General features: G+C 41.3%; 1 protein-coding gene across 1 annotated transcript in view; it reads left to right on the top strand.

Moving 5' to 3' along the window:
* RRAGD (Ras related GTP binding D) overlaps positions 1–21,459 on the top strand; it is a 39,498-nt gene that overhangs the window by 13,877 nt on the left and 4,162 nt on the right. Inside the window, exons 2-6 of the mRNA XM_026511821.4 lie at positions 3,142–3,437; positions 8,159–8,358; positions 9,696–9,810; positions 10,617–10,759; positions 15,269–15,417. Coding sequence (XP_026367606.1) covers positions 3,142–3,437; positions 8,159–8,358; positions 9,696–9,810; positions 10,617–10,759; positions 15,269–15,417 — 903 coding nt within the window. The remainder of the gene's footprint in view (positions 1–3,141; positions 3,438–8,158; positions 8,359–9,695; positions 9,811–10,616; positions 10,760–15,268; positions 15,418–21,459) is intronic.

The raw sequence follows: 21,459 nt of genomic DNA on the forward strand, positions 1-21,459 counted from the left end.
ACGCTTAACCGCTGTGCCACCCAGGCGCCCCAAGAGTATTTAATGTTTTGAAATGTCTCTATGTCTGCCATGGCTCCCTATACATTAAACATTTTTTTCAAAACTAATTTTAATTATATATATATGTATGTATATTCTATATATGTATATTCTATATATATTCATTCATATATATATATATAATATGTATATTCTATATATATTCATTCATATATATATATATATATTATATATATATATATGAATGAATGCGTTTCCTTTTTAAAATTAAAGCCATGGGGAGGTGCCTAGCTGGCTCAGTCAAAACAGCATGTGACTCTTGATCTTGGAGTTATGAGTTCGAATCCCACGTTGGGTATAGAGATTACCAAAAAAAATAAACTTAAAAAAAATTAAAGCCAAAATCCCTTTGATGATTCTCCCAGGTCTTTCACCCATGCAGTCTTTGCTTGCTGTGCGTCCTTCTGGACCCTTTTCTAATGTACTTTCGCAAGTATTTATATTTTCCACTGGGTTGAGATAATTATTCTTTATGTTACTTTAACCTTTATCTCCTACTTTCCAGCACTGTATCCCTTTGTACTACATTCTGAGAGGCTTTGATGTTCCAGTTAACTATTGTCCTCTTTATCTGTCTTTTTTCTGCTTTTCAATTCATATATCTAACCCCCCCCACATTATATTTTTATTTCTAAGATGGCTAAAGCCATTTTTCATGGTTGCTCTTATTCTAAAACTGTTCTTGTTTTATGGATATCACATTTTCTCTGAATATTTTAATTATACTTAACTTGGAAGTTTACTGTGACTGCTTTATGAGCTCTGCTTCTTCAGATGTATGTTCTGGTATATGGATATTAGACTTTTGGGGAAATGTCTGGAGGGAAGAAGTTAACTGCTTCCAGCTGTTGAACTCCACGCCCTGTAGTGAGAGTTAGGGAAGGGCAGAGCCCATGGAGAGTGGTAGTGTGAGTGCCCCCTCTTCCTGCTGGGCATCCTGAGCCCCTGGAGCACTGCCTTCCCCCTCATACCCAAACCCCTGGTCATTGCTTCTACCTGGAAGTGTGTACTGGGTGGGTGGGTGGCAGTAGTGCACAGAGCTTACCTGCTGGCTTTTCTCATTATGATTCTCCAAATAACAACCCTGTTGGTTGTCTTCATGTCCCTTCCTGTTTGGGCTGCCAGCAGTTCTACCTTCTGCAGCAGAACCCTACCATTCCTAGTCAAAGGCTGCAGGTTCCCTCTTCAATCTGACCTTTGTGTTTCTTAGGGATTTCTCTGTAATCTGTCAACTTTGAGGGTTTTTGTTGTTGTTTTAAGCTCAGATATTTATGTTTATTTGTTCATCTATTTATTTATGGTTTATACCTTTTCTGTTATTTTTAGGGATTCACTGTGGGAGGGGAAGATTGTGACATATTACCAGCCTGAAAATTTTAAAACACGAAGCCCTGTTCTCTTTTTTAATTTATGCCCTGCTTTTGCTAAGATTGACTGTGAGTGAGTAGCATATAATGACTGATGAAGAAGAAGAAAGCTGGTGACTTTCTTGGGCGCTTTCCTTCCACATTATTGCTTCTATAGTATCTCATCTGCGGATTGTTGGATTGAGTTAAGTTGAACTGGAAAAGTGTGTGGGTAGGGTGAGAGTAAAGTGCTGCTTCTAGTGGAGTAGCCGCTGTGCACACGTGTACCTGCTTACTTTTTCTCTATTCAGTTGTTGCTTTACCTGAAATTTGTGTGTTTACCGAACCCTACTGCAAATTCAAACATCAAAATATTATACATAGGAATGAAATTCACTAAGATATTATCAAGTAGTAATATGTGCTTTAGACAATTATAGAGAGTTGGAAAAATTTACTAGTTGTAGTAAGGGAAGAAAGAATTGCTTTCCAGTCACTATTGAATTCGACTGGGACCAGGGACTGAGAAAAATATATAACAGGGGTTGTCAGAAGGAAACAAAAAAGAAATTCATGTACATTGGACATATGTTTTCATTTCTTTTTTTTTTTTTTAAAGATTTTATTTATTTATTTGACAGAGATAGAGACAGCCAGCGAGAGAGGGAACACAAGCAGGGGGAGTGGGAGAGGAAGAAGCAGGCTCATAGCAGAGGAGCCTGATGTGGGGCTCGATCCCATAACGCCGGGATTATGCCCTGAGCTGAAGGCAGACGCTTAACGACTGCGCCACCCAGGCGCCCCTATGTTTTCATTTCTTTGAATATATTCCTAGAAGTGGAATTGCTGGGTCCTATGGTGACTCAGTGTTTAACCTTCTGAGGACCTGCCGAACTGTTGAAAGCACATCACATTTCATGTTCTTTACCAGTAGTGGATGAGGGTTCTAATTACTCCATAGCCTCACCAATACTTGTTATTGTTTGTCTTTTGATTATAACCATCCCAGTGGGTGTGAGGTGGCATCATATTGTGGTTTTGATTAGTATTTCTTGCATGGCTAATGATGCACTGTTCCATGTGCTTATTGGCTATTTTTGTATCTTCTTTGGAGAAATGTCTCTTTAGATCCGTTGCCCATTTTTTTTTTATTAGGTTGTCTTTATTATTGAATTGTAAGAGTGCTTTATATATTCTGGATACTAGTCCCTTATCACATATGTGATTTGCAGATGTTTTCTCCCATTCTGTGGGTTGTCTTCACTTCCTTTATAGTGCCCTTTGAAGCACCAATGTTTTAAATTTTGGTGAAGTCCAAAATTGTTTGTTTGAGGCATAACTCAAATGAACAAGCATCTCTTTAGGGCATAGAGACTCTGATGATCTGGACAAAGAAGACACTGCTTTGGAATGCTAAGACTGGATTTTTTCCCCTTCATACTCTGTTCCAGGAAAGCTCTCCTTTTCACACTCCAGATTTGCTGCTTGTGGTATGGAGTTGTACAAGTTTTCTGGCCCTCTGGAATGGTGTGATGGGTCGCAAAACAGCATTTTTCAGTGTTCTGGACTTACTAAAAGGCCCCTTAATGAGTGGAGTGAGGTAGTTAGCAGTCTCCATATTTGGAAGAGTGGCATTGTCTGCGAACATAAATCACATCTGAGGTGGAAGTGAAACTTCTCTAATTAACCACTGTGAAAGCAACTCACTCTCATTCTTGTTTTGTGGTTTCTCCAGTTCTGGACTTCAGCGATCCCTTCAGCACTGAGGTGAAGCCCAGAATCCTGCTCATGGGCCTGAGGAGAAGTGGCAAGTCATCTATTCAGAAAGTTGTCTTTCACAAAATGTCTCCCAACGAAACGCTGTTCTTGGAAAGCACCAACAAGATCTGTCGGGAAGACGTGTCCAATAGCTCCTTTGTTAACTTCCAGATTTGGGACTTCCCAGGACAGATTGACTTTTTTGACCCGACGTTTGACTATGAGATGATCTTCCGGGGAACAGGAGCGCTGATATTTGTCATCGACTCCCAGGTAAAGTTCAGTCTTGGGGTGCATGGGACTGCAGCCCCGCCCCCCAAGAGGCAGTCCCTCCCCTGTGTTCAAACCAGTTCTTTTGGTGATGGTTTTGGTTTGGTTTTTAGAATCAGGAATAGCCCTTTTTACCAAACAAACGTTTCTCAGTGGGGGCTCTCAGGGTTGCAAAGGGGAAAAGGCTCCGTCTGTGGAACCCTAACCAATGAGCAGTGAGCTCCGTCAGGGAGTTATGTATGGCCCCAAACCTCACAGATGGAGGGGCCACCATTCAGGCCAAGGATGGCAACGACGCCTCCCCTGCCCCCGATATTCTTGGCAGACATCTGTAAGACGGCACGGGTTCTCTGCAACAAAATGTATATATAAGTCTGCGTTTTAAAATGTTTACTCTTTCCTAGGAAGATAAAGTTCTAAGTGTGAAGTTTTTCTTTCGAATTAAATTATTGTAATTATTACTAGTACACAATTGATTGACAGCATAACTATTATGTATTTTATAGGTATCTATTAAGTATAAAAACTAAAATTTTGATTGGTAAGTATATCTCTTAAGACGATGGGTATTTTTCCACTTAATTCGTATCCATGCTTGAATAAGACAGGATTTGGCATCAATTCCATTTTTGATTGAGTTCATGTAAGCGCTGAGAAACCTTGTTTACATAAATAAGTAGATGAATATGGGGTGAGTTTTGTTATAGCATTCGTTTGATTATTTAAATGCTTTCCAAGTTATAGTCTCTCAATTGCCCAGTTTTCTATCACAAAGGATTGTTTTTAGTAGTTTATCAGTAGACATCCTGATGGGCCTTCCTTTAACTTTGCTGAAAGCAAAGACTTGGGGACCCCCTGACTGGTGACTTTGTACCCAGGAATTAGTTATTCACTTTATTAGTATTCAAACTAGTCTTCTGAATTGCCTCTTTGGTACTCTGGGCCTTTCTCCTGGGAAGTGGGAGCCAGAAGTTAAAGGCGACGAGGGGGAAGGGAAGCAGCGGCAGGTGCATATCAGGCATGCTGGTCTTAGGAAAGAGTCCAGGGAACAGAACTGGGACAATGAGGCTCTTCAAACTCTCCGTGTCCAGGCGCTCTTAGAAAGTGTTCTGGAAGCATAGCCTAGCCTGAAGGCTCTCCCAAGGGCTTTCACAGCTGTGGGGGATACATGGCAGTAAGTCCTTCCAGGAGTGCACTAAACCAACTCTAAGTTCAGGGCATGATATTTCCCTGCAGCTGGACCTGCAGTCAGACAGATGGGCCGAGCACACCTGCCCCTTCCAGGAGTGCCGATGGAGTTAGGGAGGAAGGGATATGTAAACTCTTAGTAATAATGGTTCTGAGCCCGCTGTTGGAAAACCCGTTCTCTAAGACTGCTCATGCCTGAGAGCATCATGAATTCATTCAGGGAACTAGGTGCCTGTTTAATATAATAATGAAATTTTCAACTAAGCCTTTTAGTTCCAAGTGATTGCACTGTGTACTTCTAGTATAGCTGTGGGAGTGTGGCCATCTGGTAGGAGGGGCTCTTCTTGCCTTTTTGGTGGTGGTGCACAGGGGAGAGACTTCAGATTCCGGTGCGCGATCTGTCAGCAGCAGTGCCTCCCTTCCCCTGGGCCCATCTGGAGATGCACGCTTGTAGACACCTGCAGCAGGTCCAAGCCCTGCTGTCAGTCGCTGCTTTCCTGGCTGTCCCACTTGTACTGACCTGTTTTCTGGCCCATCTGTGGCCTTGGCAGTAGCCCCTGTCTTCCTGCCTCGGTCTGCCAACCCCATAAATTAGGGAGCTCGAGCACGCAGGAGCGGCCGGTTGTGTGCGCGCTGCCGCATGGGGGGCGAGCTCTTGGCTACGTCCCACTCATCTGTCTCTTCTAAGCTCCAGTTTTTTCCCTAAGTGACTCCACTGCTGTTGCTGTAGTTGTTGAACGAGGTAGCCCTACCCCTGGGTAGATTCCAGTCAGATGACTCATCTTTTCAAGACAGTGGCTTAGTAAGTACTCACCTCAATACCACGTTGTGCTCGTGTAGCAACCGGCATTTCTAGGATTCAGATGTCCATCGCAACGCTATCCTAGGTGTTTGCACTGTGGCTATAATGTGGCTAAAATAGGTTCGCTTGCTTATTTTTAAGTTGCAACTGTAATTTTGTTTTAATTTTACCTGAACATGAAAAGTGGCCCTTCAATTTGGGTTGGTAAATGTGTGTTTTCTTTTCTTTTGTTTCTTGTGGTGGTGGTGGTGGTGTTGTTTTCCCCTAGCTGTAGGGCAGAGAAAAGTATAAGAATGTTTGAGAAATTTGTCTTTTTAAGTTTCCACTTTTAAAAAGGTAGGAACAACATTGTTGAGAGCTATCCTTTACTAAAAGGAAGGAATAATGGAATAAGCTGTTTCAGAGTCTGTGTGACCTATACTTTTGTACTGGAAGCAGACTGTAAAGCCATGTTTTCAGGAACTTTTATATGATGTGATTACAAGCACTGAAAAGGAAAGCAAACTTCAGGCAGTCTTGGCAGGCACTTCAACGTCGTTGCCTTTATTTCTCAACAGGGCTCCGTTGGTCTGACGCCTGATATTTTTATTTTTTCCTTGTGAATTCCTCACAATCACAGGATTGCCAGATAAATATATCCCCAAGGAGAAAATGTGTCCTCACAGAATGTTGTAGGATGAAAGAGCATGGAAGCATCCAGAGTGATTTCCTGTGAGCTAACAGTATGACACCGCCAGCCCCCCAGGCAGAGCCCACACAACATGTCCCACACCTCCAGGGCCACCCTTGGCCCCCGAAGCCATGTCACACGTGCCTTAGGATCCAAAATGGAGTGTTGACTTCATCTACATTGGTGATTGTTGACCTGCCTGTAATTCCTAGATCTAATTTTGGGATAGGAACTAAGGCGGTGTGTTTTTCCTGTATTTTTATCTGTTGTAGAAGATGGTAACAAACACAGTGGGAAAAATCAGTCACCCTCCCTCTGTTCTAATAAACCAAGTATTTTTTTCTTTCAGATGTTATTTTTCGTCCTCGTAGGTATGGGCCACTTCGTCACTTAGTTGGTAATCAGATCATTTTATATGCCTGGCAGGGAAGTTACAGTAACAACTTCTAATCTTTTGATATTATGATACTCTCTTGACATTGGCTAGTTTTGCTCATAGACATGTCCCCTTAACTCCCCTCTACAGTTAAAGACATAAACAATAATAATTTTTGAGGTATAACTTATATACAGTAAAGTGCATTCATCGTGAGTGTCTAGTTCAGTGAGTCTGACAAACGCGTATAACTTGTAACCACTTCACAGTCAAGATATAGAATATTTCTACCTCCCGAAAAGCTTCCTTTGTTGTCCTTTCTCAGACAGCCTCCCCCTGAATTTCAAGACAATGTAAATGAATTCTGTATGTAGTTTAGGGATACATATGTATGTAGTAACGTATAAAGAGATGACTGAGAATAAACACTAAACTCAGGATAGTGGATACCTCTGGAGGTGGGGGGTAGAGGGATGGGGTGGGCTGGGAGGATGGGGAGAGACACATGGGGCGTCAGTGTCTACTGTTTGATTTTTTTTTTTAAGTTTATGTATTTAATTAATCTCTACACCCAATGTGGGGCTCAAACTCACGACCTCATGCTCAGGGCGCCCGGCTGGCTCACTTGATAGAACATGCAGCTCTTGATCTCACAGTTGTGAGTTTGAGCCCCATGTTGGGTGCACAGCTTACTTAAAAAAAAAAAATAAAGAGTTGTATGGTCCTCCAACCAAGGCAGCCAGGCACCCCTACTATTTGATTTCTTAAACAGGGAGATGCCTACGCAGATGTTCATCATATTTATATAAAAGTGTCATTTGTAGGAAGCAGAAAAAAATAGTATTGCGCTATTTGGGTCAGTTACTCTAGATCAGAGGTCAGCAAACTGTTTCCGTAGGGGGCTAGATGGTAAGTGTTCTAAGCTTTGCAGGCTGTCTGTACCGTCTCCGAGGAGTTTGCCACTGCACCACAAAAGCAGCCACAGACACTATGTAAATAGGTGAGTGTGGCTGGGCTCCAATAAAACTTTACTTATAAACAACACACAGTGAGTCCAATTTGGCCCTCAGGCCGTGGTTTGCTGACCTCTGCTCTAGACCAGTGCTCTTATCTTTCCTCCTGGCTCCTTCCCCATCCTCCCAGCAACCGAGATCACGTTTCCATCTCTAACTGTTCATCACAGTTCACCCAGGGACTCAAGAATCTGGGAAGAACAGTATCCCAGGGAAGGTCCTAGGTGGTAGGGGGTCATTTTGAATTCATAAAGCTGCAGTGCCGATCTTAAAGACGGTCATCAAGCTACATCATAACAGCCTACAGCTGGGTTTTTCCTGCCTGCCTTTTTCATCTCTTTGTTAATGAAACTTCAGTTTTCAAACTTGAATTCCATGAAACCAGCTTTTATTTGGGCTTTTGCAAAATATTTTGGAGGATTGTACCCACATGGTTTCCAAATTAGGGGTGTATATGAAAGAAAAAAGTAACTGAAGTAAGGTGATGGGTAGATTAACTTGAATGGGGGGTCATTTCATGATGTACCCGCACATCAGAACATCATACTGTGCACCTTAAATGTACCCATCGTTTATTTGTCGATCAGACCTCAGTAAAATGGGAAGAAGAGTGTTGGTGGAAGGCAGCTTGGAAGGGTTTGGCCTCCCCTGACAGGAGTGTGCCTTTGTTCCCAGGACGATTACATGGAAGCTTTGGCCAGGCTCCATCTCACCGTGACCAGGGCCTACAAAGTGAACACTGACATCAACTTCGAGGTGTTTATTCATAAAGTGGATGGTCTGTCAGATGACCACAAAATTGAAACCCAAAGAGATATTCATCAGAGGGCAAACGATGACCTTGCAGATGCTGGGTTAGAAAAAATTCACCTCAGGTGAGAACAGAAACCCTTCCGGGATCACAGTAATCAACAGAAAAAAGCAGGTGTGGAGTCCAAAGTCAGCACGGGCAGTTTGGTGTTCACCTGTTTACCCTATTTGTGCTGTACACATTGGGACAGTATTTGGGAAAAGCAAGCTTTGCATGTGCTAATTCTAATTTTTTTTTTTTTAAGATTTTATTTATTCATTTGACAGAGAGAGAGACAGCCAGCGAGAGAGGGAACACAAGCAGGGGGAGTGGGAGAGGAAGAAGCAGGCTCCCAGTGGAGGAGCCTGACGTGGGGCTTGATCCCAGAACGCCAGGATCACGCCCTGAGCTGAAGGCAGACGCTTATCGACTGAGCCACCCAGGCGCCCCTGTTTTTGTTTTTTAAACAAATGGTCAAAGCTAATGTTTTCCCCACATATGAAAAACATAAAACTCAAGAACATAATCCAGGAAGTTAATATGCTGAAGTTTAGAATTCTTGATAAATATGATAGTATTTATAGTCACAAGTAAAAGAGAATTCTGAAGATAATTCAAGTAGAAATACAGGGGAAAACCACTTCTCTATCAGTTGTTGTTGTTGTTGTTTAAGATTTTATTTTTAAGTAATCTCTCCACCCAACATGGGGCTCGAACTTACAACCCCAAGATCAAGAGTGGCATTCTCCACTGGCTAAGCCAGCCAGGTGCCCCTCTATCAGTTTTTTATGGGGAAGTGTATGCATCATTCGATTTGCAAATTGGAAAATGAAAATATTAGATGCTTCAATACCAGTAACATAGCCATTACTAACCTAACAGGAGTGGGTAGAGATGACCTGGTGTGGATTCTTTTTTTTTTTTTAAGATTTTATTTATTTATTTGACAGAGAGAGGGACAGCCAGTGAGAGAAGGAACACAAGCAAGGGGAGTGGGAGAGGAAGAGGCAGGCTCCCAGCGGAGGAGCCTGATGTGGGGCTCGATCCCAGAACGCCGGGATCACGCCCTGAGCCGAAGGCAGACGCTTAACGACTGCACCACCCAGGCGCCCCGACCTGGAGTGGATTCTTTTGCAGAATGTGAGGAAGCTCGTATGGGCACATACCACTGCATTTTTAAGCTTTCCAGGCCAGCCAGTCAGTAGATGAGAATGGGCACAATTCATGCTTTTTGAGCTGGGGAGGAATGGCTTGCAAAGACACGTTCATTTTTTGTGGAGGTCATTTTGAATTCTGAAGGGGGCTAGAAAGTGTGCGTAGGGATGGTAGGTACAGACGGCCGGGCACGGGTGTTGTGACAGCCTAAGCAATCTGTTCCCCAGTCCGAAGGAAAATGTGACGAAATACTGTTTTCTCTTTCAGCTTCTATTTGACGAGCATATATGATCATTCAATATTTGAAGCTTTTAGCAAAGTGGTTCAGAAACTGATTCCACAGCTCCCCACCCTGGAGAATTTGCTAAACATCTTTATCTCAGTAAGTAAATAATATCCTCCCGGTAGAATCATTTGCAGAATTTTAGAATAACCTTGCAAGCGTGAAAACAGTCTTACTTCTGCTCGCTCTTACTGCATTGCAAGGTCACTGAAGGATTATTCTGGAAGATTGCTCCTACATGCTGTTTTATGTTTTTTAAGATTTCACTCCCCAAACTATTCCTGTACTGCCCTGATATAATTAGAGTGTTTATTAAAGTTGTAGGCAATCATTCAATGTTGCTAGAGCCCTACGAGATGTAGGAAGCATTAAGGCTGGTTGTGGCGATAAAATATAGCCCATGGAATAGTTTTTATATGTTTCACACTGTGGATGATGTGCTGGCTGAATGAGTCCTATAAACCGTCCGCTCTAGGCAAGCTCTGCTGTTGACTCGAGTCAGACGTCTTGGTTGTACTCATATTTACTCTATCACTCCACAGTTTGGAGTTTGTTTAGATTTTTAAAATTTATTTTATTTTAAGATTTACAGTCAGTAAAATTAGTGTTTTTACTTGCCTTTTCCTAACTGCAGGTACATCTCTAAGAGCCAGGAAACACTGCCCAATTTGTTTACCTACAATAGATAATTTATGAAAAATAAGAATTTCCCATTTCTTATGCAAATCCATTGTAAAGGTTTATGTGAAGTTTAAATTGTAATAAAATAGAACAAAACTTTTAGTTAATTGATTTTTGTTCATTCATATTTTACATTGAGGATGGCATGTAATTTTTTTTTATATGGTGATGACATGTTCTAAAATCAGCTGTCCCTTTAAGATAGCATCTTCTTTTTGTTTCAGAATTCTGGAATTGAAAAGGCATTTCTCTTTGATGTGGTCAGTAAAATTTATATTGCAACTGATAGTACCCCAGTGGATATGCAAACCTATGAGCTCTGCTGTGATATGATCGATGTGGTTATCGACATCTCTTGTATTTATGGGTAAGTAAAATATTCTTTAAGGGTACAAACAAGCCATACTTCAGATTAGAAGATGAAACCTTGCATAACCCTTGTAACATTTGCATTTACTTATTTGATTTTAATACTTTTGTTTTAAATGGCTGAGATCTGTAAGTATACCAATTAGCACGCAATAACAACAAAAAATTATGGAGTAAATGTCTGATATTCTGCTAATAAGCATATTGCATACATTATAGCATTTAATTCCCCGCTATTCCATGAGGTGGGAATTACTATCCCGATTTCACAGATGGGGAAACTGAGGTTCAGAGTGGTTGTTTCTAACCCCTGCTCACAATGTCCATAAAGGACAGAACTAGACTTTGAACTCAAGTCTAACTGATTCCCGATTTTTCTACTGAAAAATCTGTCATCATATCATAATGGCATACACAGTTGGGAGAGACTAATAGGATCCTCGAACTCCAAATACATTATCTCACATTAACAACAGTTCTATTACTGTCTTCATTATAAGAAATAACTGCTGGATTTTCTTTAACATACTTTGTCGTCTTTTATGAGCAGCAGAGAATCACAAAACTAAGCAAACAACTTACCTGTTTATTATTATGGTCTTAGAGTCTTAGAAAACAGAGCTTCCTGTACACTTAAAATATTTTAAAATAAACAAGGAGTGGAGAAAATTGATTGTGGTATCACACATAGAAACTAATTCCACATAATTTTAAATTTCCTGAATGGGTGTCGTATAGAGTGAATGGATATGAACTAATTTGTCTGTATTAAGATATCAAGTTGTTGGGGCGCCTGGGTGGCTTAGTCGGTTAAGCGACTGCCTTCGGCTCAGGTCATGAACCCGGGGTCCTGGGATCGAGCCCCACTTCGGGCTCCCTGCTCAGCGGGAAACCTACTTCTCCCTCTCCCACTTCCCTGCTTGTGTACTCGCTCTCTCCCTCTCTGTCAAATAAATACAATCTTAAAAAAAAAGACATCAAGTTGTTGCTGTCGATTTCTATTGGATCGTACATGCTTATCCAGTCCTCGGTGGGTGAGGCTCTTGTTCATCTTCCTCTTCGCTTGCCAGCTGGGGCCTGCCTCCGTCAGCTCCGGCGGGGGTCCCATTCTCCCCATTTCTCTCTTCCTCTGTCTGAAAATCCTTTGCCCCCTCAGTTCAGATTCTTTCTGTTATACACACATGCACGCAGGGTCCCCTCCATTATGAAACAGGGAAAGTGATACTTACTGGACTGTAGTGAGGATGGCATATCATTAGGCTTTACCTGGTAAGCCCTGGATAAATGTAGCTGCCACTATTATTATTATTATTATTATTATTATTATTATTATTATTACACACTGCCATCTGGCTTTAGGAACAGACCTTAGTCCCCAAGATTACTGCCTTCTTAGTATTATTATTAAACACTGCCATCTGGCTTCAGAAATAGACCTTGTTTTCCAAGATTACTGCTCTGTAGCATTCTATTGTTTTTAAACTCTAAGGGGATTGACCTTGAAATAGTCATGGAAACTAAATGTATCCTGATTACAGTCTAGATTGCTGCGGTAATCAAATACAATAAACACAATTAATCTGGCACCTATTTAATGATATGCATAATCATTATTGTGCCATATGGTAATTAGATGTAAGTGGTAAGCTGTTCATGTAAATGGTGTTAATCAGAGTTCCTCTTACCCAGCTAAAACAAACATGAGGGGGGCGGCCGCGGGAGGAGTCAGGTTGTTTTTCTGTGGCGGAGTGTGCGGTGGCCCGGGAACCCATCAGGTGCAGTAGGAACCAGTCTGGGTCACCGACTGGGCGTGGGCCCCGGAGTTTCCTCAGTGTTTGCTGGAGCCGCGAGGAGCCCGCCCAGCTAGCTGGCAGCCGCGGAGGAAACAGGCTTGCTGCCAGGTCCCAGCTGCTTCGTGGAGACCGGCAGGGCCGAGGCAGGTGACCTGGTGCCTGGGTCAGTCCGCTCAGGGTTCTGCGGAGCTTCTCTCGCCAAGCACACCCGCGCACGCTTTAAAATACATGGCAGCTGCCTGTGTTTTCACCGCTTTGTGAACGCAGACTTGAGTAGTAGCACATAGTTGTGGCGGTTGTAATCCGTCACCGGTGTTTACTTGTAATTTTCTTGGTCCTTTTGGTTTTTCCAATTTGTTTAATGTTTACTTTTTTCTGAATATGAATGCAATCCATGCTCATTGCAGAAAATATGTAAAAGCGTAAAGAATAAAATTAAGATAGCCCATAATCTCATCACCTAGACAGTCACTATTAACGTTTTATTGTCTTATTCTTTTTTCTAAAGATTTCATTTATTTATTTGAGAGAGAGCATGAGTGGGGGGAGGGGCCAAGGGAGAAGCAGCCTCTCTGCTGAGCAGGGAGCCCCTGGGGCGATCCCAGGACCCTGAGATCACGACCTGAGTTGAAGGCAGATGCTTAACCGATTGAGCCACCCAGGCGCCCCTGATGTGTTTTATTCTTATTTCTCTGTGTAATTTTTAAGATAATGTGATCACTTTGTATATATAATTATATATATATATATATATCCTGCTTTATGCATTTAACATTATCACCTAAGAATTTTCTGGTGTTATTAACTGCTGTTAGTAAATTTTCTTCATTGGGTAAAAAAATTCAAATATTTCAGTTTATTGTTCTCAGAACACTACTTATTAGCAAGAGAAATTCAGTCTAGAAAAACAGCAGCTAAAAATAGTACAAAGGAAGTTAAGAGCTCTGATAAAGCATTTTTAACATCTGAGATCCAAGACTTCTTAAAGATTTTTCTTTACTGTTTTGGTAGGTCACAGTGAGTTGAATCCTTTTTTACAAAACTTTTTCCCCCAATTTACTTTTGAGTAGCCATGTGTGTGCCAATTTAAAATATTCTCAAAGCTAAAAACTTACATTTCCTTTGAAATACTCTTACAGTTTAGGCTTTTCATTTTATCTGGTTTGTCACCCTACCTCCTTATGATATTTATGAGACTAAAAGCATTAACTCTGAAATTAGATTAGTTTGAGGTCTTGGCTCTACCCCCCATCATCAGCCTTGACCAAATTATCTGATTTCCCCTAGCCTCAGTTCCTCAGTACCCAGCTTAGAGGATTCTTAGGCCAGACGGTAGATAATTCATGATAAAAACTAAGGATGGTGCCTGTCACATTGTAAATGTTGGCTCTTATAACTGCAAAGGGGTCAGGGTTGGCACTAACCGTGTTGCTCTGTTGTATTAATAAGGTCTAGCATAATTTCAATTAAGTCAAATTTCTGGTCAATTATTCATTAATTTGGGAAGTAAAAATACATACATACATACATACATACACACACGGTTTCAGGTAAGGGGAAAAGGTGCAGGGAAGTGCTCCTTTGCTATGAGGAAAGGACACATAACTCTGATTACATCAGTGTCTTCGGAGGGTCCGGTTTTGATCATTAAAGGGCATCATAGTAATAGTGGTTAACATTTGTTGTGCGTTTTACATGGTCTGAGCGCTGTGCTCAGTGCTGTTCATCTGTTATTTCACTGCGTTGGGAGACTTCGAGGTAATTACTGTTAGTATACAGATCAGGGAATTGAGGCTCAAAGAAGTTACCTCGCTCCAGTTCACATAATAAGTGAGCTGGGGTTCCAGCCCAAGTCATCTGTGTCTGCAGGCCACACCTTTTCTTAACTAGACCAGTATATTTATTTAGTGTTTTATTTTGAAAAATGTCAAACCTACAGAAAATGTGCAAGGATAGTCCAGCAAACGCCTATATGATACCCTTCACTGGGATCCACCCATTTTTATCATTTTGCCATATTTGTGCTCTCTTTTTTAAATACATTTTGTGGTTTGATTTGCCGAACCATTGAGAGTGAATTGCAGACATGGTGATTCTTTGATCCTAGCCACTTGAGTGTCTATCTCTTAAAAAAAAAAAACCAAACAGACATTCTCTTGCAGGACCACAGTTTCCCAAATTAAGCATGTTTAGCCACGGCTACATTAATGCACTGTCTAATATATTGTCCATATTAAAATCTTACCAGTGGTTCCAATTCTATCTTTTCTCCCTGATCCAGGATCTAGGCCAATGTTTGGCTGTCATGTCTCCTTAGGCTTCTGTAATTTGGAAGAGTCATTCAGCTCTCCTTGGTCTTCTTCAGACCATGCTTTTGACAGCCTGGTTATTCTGTCAGGAAAAAACAAGAAGCCCTTATGGGCTACAGAAGGGAGAATGGCCAGCTTCCATCCCTCACCCGTGTTCCCTGGGTGCCTGGAGAGATGTCTTCCTGCCCCAGCAGCGACATTGTGTCCATAGGAAGGGACTGTCATACACTATGTACATTCTTGCAATTGTGTGTTTCAGAGACTTTTGCTGAAAGGCCCGGTGATTGTAAATGACTTCTCATTATGATTATCATTCTGAGTATTAAAGCTGGTCTCTGTCACTGGACTACAATTTGTAGTTTCTTCTCGATGGTCACATATGTTCTGGTTTCTGTCCCCATTTAGTCTCAAAGAAGATGGAGCAGGAACCCCCTATGACAAGGAATCAACGGCCATTATAAAGCTGAACAATACAACAGTTCTTTATTTAAAAGAGGTGACAAAGTTCCTGGCTCTTGTCTGCTTTGTCAGAGAGGAAAGCTTTGAAAGAAAAGGTAATTTTGTGTGTGTGTGTGTGTGTGTGTGTGTGTGTGTGATTTAAATAAAACATTTCGTTGCAGACTGATGATTGCTTCTCCTGCTTGTCGAATGTGGGTGGTCAGCAGCATGCCTCCTGAAGCGTCCAGGCTTGAGTCACAGGTCCCCTTGGCTCCTCCCCGCAGCTCTCAGGCTTTTGGGATCCGGGAAGCAACCTGCCCTCTAGTGGTGTAGCTGCCATGAGGTAGAAGGAGCATCAGACAGTCCTCCCAGGGGCTCTGGCTTTTCCTGGAGGGAAGCTGGTTGAAGCCTTGTTGCCAGGCTATAATGTCTCTTGCCAGGGAGGGCCCAGCACTCTGCAGTGAGGGCGAAGGCCTCCCTCCTGGTCCACTCCTCTAGAAGGTCTTAGGGCCTGTGGGGCCACTTGAGATCCCTGCGTAAAGGAGGGGACTTGTACAACATTAAAGAGAGACGTGTTTAATTTCTGTTCAGCCTTTGTATATTATTCTTTAGTCCTCAAAACATGGGGATAGCATCATGATTCTGAAAAGGGAAGACATGAGTATACTTAATAAGGTCACCAATAAGTGAAACAAAAACGAAAGATATATAAATACATGATAAATGTGACATAATATGATATAAATGTATAATATAAAAGTATATATTATATACAAATATAAATAAGTATAAATAGATAAAACTAAAGCAACTAGCCTCATAGAGGTACTCATTTTCCCCCTACTATTTAAACTGGGAATTTAAACTACTATTTAAAACAGCCTACTGACATGCTAGGGATTTTTGCTAGCAACTAGGGCATGATTTACCAATTTTGGGGGTAAAAAAAATTCCCAACAGAGTGCCAATAGTAACATTTACTAAAATAGCCATTTCCCCCCCTTATAAGCACACATGTTCATTATAAAAATACTTTGAAAATTTGGGAAAGTATAGAGAACAAAATAAAACCACTCAGTTTTGCCACCTAGAGCTAAATTCCATGTTACATTTCTGAGATTTTCTTTCTCCCTTCTTTCCTCCCTCCCATCTTGCCTTCTTCCCTTCTCTCATCCCTCCTTTCCTGCCACAAAAGGGGGCCATAGTGTCTTTATGGTTTTACATCTGTTGTTTTCACTCATTTATATCAGGAAGATTTTCCTAAGTCATTGAGCGTGAAAGCGTAATTTAGATTTTTATTGTTTCTTTTTATTACAAAAGCAACACATTCACTTAGAAAATTTAGAAGCAACAGATAAGCAAAAAAGAAATAATTATTGATAACTTCTCACTCAGAAATCACTCTCTCAACATTTTCTTTACAACTTTTCAGACTTTTTCATCTGTAGCTATGTCTCTGTCTATACGTGATGATATGATAAATGCTACTTTGTAACGCTCGCTGAATTACAGTGAATTAGAGACATCTGTCTAATTCACTGAACCTACATTTACCACATCATTTTAATGATTCTGTTAGTTCCTTTTATTGTTAAAAATTTATATTGTTTCTAGATTTTAATGTCGTGAATAGTCTGTGATGACCTTTGCACTGAATACTTGTGTACATTTTGGTTATTTCCTCAAGAAAAACTTCAACAAATGGAATTACTTAGGTCCAAGGGCAGGGTGGGCATGTTTTGGTGGCTTCTAGTCCGTATTACCAACATGTCCTTCCCAAAGATGTTATGGGTTTATGCTACTAAGAGAATACAAGTGTGTCCATTTTGCTGTAGTCCTATCAATATTGGGTATTAGCACTGAAAAATTAAATATTAAAAACTAGCATCATTTGAATTTACATTTCCTTGCTTCTTGGTGAAGTTGTATGTCTTTCCTATATTTACTGACTGATATCAGCCAAATTGCCTTTTGTGTTCTTGGCCTTCAAAACTTTTAATTAAGTGGTGTTAATCTTTTACTCCTTAGTTTCATCTTGCTGAAAGTAAGAGCAAGTTATATAATAGGCTCGTGGAATTTTGACAGGACCATACCTTATTTCATCCTCTCAATTATAGATGATTTTACCCAGACAGGGGAACTATCAGTGACTCAAAGCCCTACTTCTAGTGTATGGCAGTCAGAGCTAAGATTCCTGGGCTTGTCCCGACATAGAATCAGTTGTGTGTATTGTGTTTTAAACCATTATACATATATTTCCTTGGTTAAAGATATTTCCAGAATTTATATTTGGTGATTGATGTTTCATGTTGATTTTGGAAGCTAAGTAAAATAAAATGCAAATAGTACAACTAGAGCCCCAAAATCCTTTAGGTGATGGCAGATCCTAAAATTTAGGGTACATTAGCATCAAGCGGGAGAGCTTGTTTATTCTGAACTGATTTTAGCCTGAACAGAAACGTTGCAAAAATAGTACATAGTTTACACATATTCCTCATCCACTTTCCCAAATGTTAACATCTTGCATACTATAGTAATGAAAAATAGGGACTCACCATTGGTATAATACTAATTAATAGTAGTAATGAATTAATTAGTATTCATTAAGAAGCCATAAACCTTTTTGAGATTTCATCATTTTTCCAAAAGTATCCTTTTTGTGTTCCAGGATCCCAAATTGATTTAGTCACGAGTCCTCTTAGTCTCCTCCAATCTGTGATAGTTCTTTTTTTTTTTTTTGAAGATTTTTTATTTATTTATTCGATAGAGATAGAGACAGCCAGCGAGAGAGGGAACACAAGCAGGGGGAGTGGGAGAGGAAGAAGCAGGCTCATAGCAGAGGAGCCTGATGTGGGGCTCAATCCCAGGAACCTGGGATCACGCCCTGAGCCGAAGGCAGACGCTTAACCGCTGTGCCACCCAGGCGCCCCAATCTGTGATAGTTCTTTATCTTCCATGACCTCGACACTTTCGAAGAGTATTGATCAATTGTTTTGTAGAATATACCTCGAATAGAGTTTGTCAGCTGTTTCCACACAGTCAGAACAAGAGTACGCACTTTGATGAGAATGTGTCCTCAGTGCATCATATCAAGTGGTTCATGATGTTGATAAGTCTTATTACTCCTGGTGATGCTGACCTTGATTTAGTTAAGGTAATGTCTGTCAGGTTTTTCCACTGGAAATTTCCTGTCTTTCCCTTTGTAGTTAATAAATACTTCCAAATTATGTAAATCCTCTTCCTCCTCAAACCTTTGCCCGCTAATTTTAACATCCATCTATGGTTGTGGAAATAAAGCAGGAGTTTATTATGTGGATCTCTGTAAGCGACTGACCGCTAAGCCACCTTGATGGGATCATCTCTGAGGACAGGCAGATTTGGTGGAATTTATTAAACTAGCTAGAAACCTAGGCATTGGTTTTAATGTTATAGCTAGGAAATGGCAGACAGATTTAACCCCATCATGTTAAACTCATTTGCTTTTTCGAGTGATTATCTCCATTTGCCTGGGATAGAAGGAGTTCCAAGGGCAGGAGACCTTCAGAGCTGATACTGGGAATGTCCCAGGCAGATGGGATGAGTTGGTCACCCTGGGGATCAGGTGGTGTCTTTAAAAAGAACTTAATGCTTATAAATGCATAGAGTAGTTTGGTTTTGTGGCTTTTTTTCTTCTTTAAAGGTTTTATTTTTAAGTAATCTCTATACCCAGCTTGGGGCTCAACCCCAAGATCAAGGGTCACATTCTGTACCAGCTGAGACAGTCAGGCACCTCTGTTTTTGTTGTTTTAATCTCAAGTGTGGCCGAGTCCTGTTGGCGCTGGTACCGACACTGGTTGATTAGCTATTCCTCACGCCGGGTCTCCATCTAAGTTTTCATTAACGATCTCTGCTACTACTTTGGCAGAGAGGAGAAGGTCGAAAGCAGATGTGGAGTTTTCAGCCTTGCCTGCACGTTATGGGCACCTTGGGAAAGGAGGCAGTTAAAAAATAGAGACCTCCAGGCCCTCCTCCAAACAATTAGAACAGAATTCCTGGGAGAGGGGCCTAGCGTTTGTTAAATTTTTTTAGGTTCTCTGAATGTTTTTAAGGTGCGGCTAGGGTTGGGAACCACTGAAGCAAAGAAGGATGTGGAACCATCACATTTATGGTGGTGAAAATAGTGTTTGTTCTGTTCGTGTCTCTGTTCTTGCGTTTCAACTGCCTTCAGTGAAGAGGTTGAAAGAAATGGCAGATACTTGGTAGGAATGCTTACTTTCTTTAAAAACCTCAGTTGTGAATTTTTACTTTTAAAACTCCAAATGCAGCAAGATACTGTTACACTTTTTTTATTTTTTAAAAGATTTTATTATTTATTTGACAGAGAGAGAGAGCACAAGCAGGGGGAGCAGCAGGAAGAGGGAGAGGGTGAAGCAGGCTCCCCTTTGAGCAGGGGGAGCCTGATGCGGGGCTCGATCCCAGGACCCTGGGCCGAAAGCAGTCGTTTAACTGAGCCACCCAGCCACCCAATACTGTTATATTTTAAATTGCGAAGATGAATAAGTTAAGATTTGTCAGGAACTATCAACAGAATATTTCTGCAAGTTGAATTCTCACTGAGCCAAAGTTTTTCTAGCTAAGCTTTCTTCCAGAGGCAGTTGGTTGCCTATATAGGAAAAGAATTTTGAGGTTGTTTTCACATCTCCTGTCCCCATTCCCACTAAAAAAAAAATCATTTCTTTGCTTCTTGTTTATTTTCTTTTAATTACATGCTTTGTTTGGAAGATGGTCCCAAGAAACAAAAATGAGGAAGTAGGGAAATGAGACAAGGCACGTAGAAAAGCCAGTGGTGTCAATGAGCAGCTTTATGTTCACTCCCAATAAGAGATTCTTTGAAAAGCTGTGTGGAACAAACTCAGAATCACCCTAGTTGAGTATGGAAGACTGCAACATTTATCCACCTGCCTCCATGCCCCTTTGAGGGGTGCCCTCAGAACGTTCATTCCCATATCGCTGGTACCTGTCTATGTGTGCTCAAAGAAGTTCTGTGGTACCAAAGAAAGCCTCAGGCAGAAAAGAAATGCTTATTTTTTTTAAGACTTTATTTTTAAGTACGGCGCCTGAGTGGCTCAGTTGGTTAAGCATCTGCCTTTGGCTCAGGTCATGATCCCAGGGTTCTGGGTTCAAGTTCCGCGTTGGGCTCCCTGTGCAGGGAGCCTGCTTCTCCCTCTGCCTGCCCCTCTCCCAGCTTGTGCTCTCTCTCTCTGTCTGTGTCAACTAAATAAATAAAATCTTTAAAAAATAAAAAGATCTTATTTTTAAGTAATCTCTACACCCAGTATGGGGCTCGAACTCACAACACTGAGATCAAGAGTTGCGTGCTCTACCAACAGAGCCAGCCAGGCGCCCCTGGGATTATTGATGTCTTTTTCCTTTCCCCCTCATTCCAGTAGTCTTGTGTTGAGATCGCTTGGAGGTGTTATTGCACTGTGGTCACTGTTGCTTCAGAAGCAGCAGAGGGCGCCACTCAGAAGGTTTCCTGCTTCTGGAAGCTGAGCTGGTGTTTCCTCCAGTGCTCGTGCAGTTATATGACTGCTTTGAAGAATTTCACTCCTTGGCTGGGATCCCAGTTATTTTATTTTGGTTGGGGCTTTGGAAGCATCACCTCAGTGGATGGAAATAGTTGTTAGGCTAGTTATTTTAATAAATATAAAGATAGTAAATCGAACCAACTGCCTTCTCCTAATTGGTACAAACATAATGTTGCTCTCAACACTTTTACAAATTAGTGTGCTGAAAAATGCACTCAAGACTTGGGATTAATCTTTCATTCCATTCTTGTACCAATGATCTCAGAAGACGCAAAAAAGATTCTCCCCTACTATTTCTTTTTTTTTTTTTTTTAAAGATTTTTTATTTATTTATTCGACAGAGAGAGACAGCCAGTGAGAGAGGGAACACAGGCAGGGGGAGTGGGAGAGGAAGAAGCAGGCTCATAGCGGAGGAGCCTGATGTGGGGCTCGATCCCATAACGCCGGGATCACACCCTGAGCCGAAGGCAGACGCTCAACCGCTGTGCCACCCAGGCGCCCCTCCCCTACTATTTCTGCATTTAAAATTTACTTAGAGTTGAAAAACCAAGAGTGTCATTGGCGGTTGAACTTCCGAGCTTGCAATTGACC

Source organism: Ursus arctos, unplaced genomic scaffold (assembly GCF_023065955.2).
Source record: "Ursus arctos isolate Adak ecotype North America unplaced genomic scaffold, UrsArc2.0 scaffold_13, whole genome shotgun sequence".
NCBI classification, from domain to species: Eukaryota; Metazoa; Chordata; class Mammalia; order Carnivora; family Ursidae; genus Ursus; species Ursus arctos.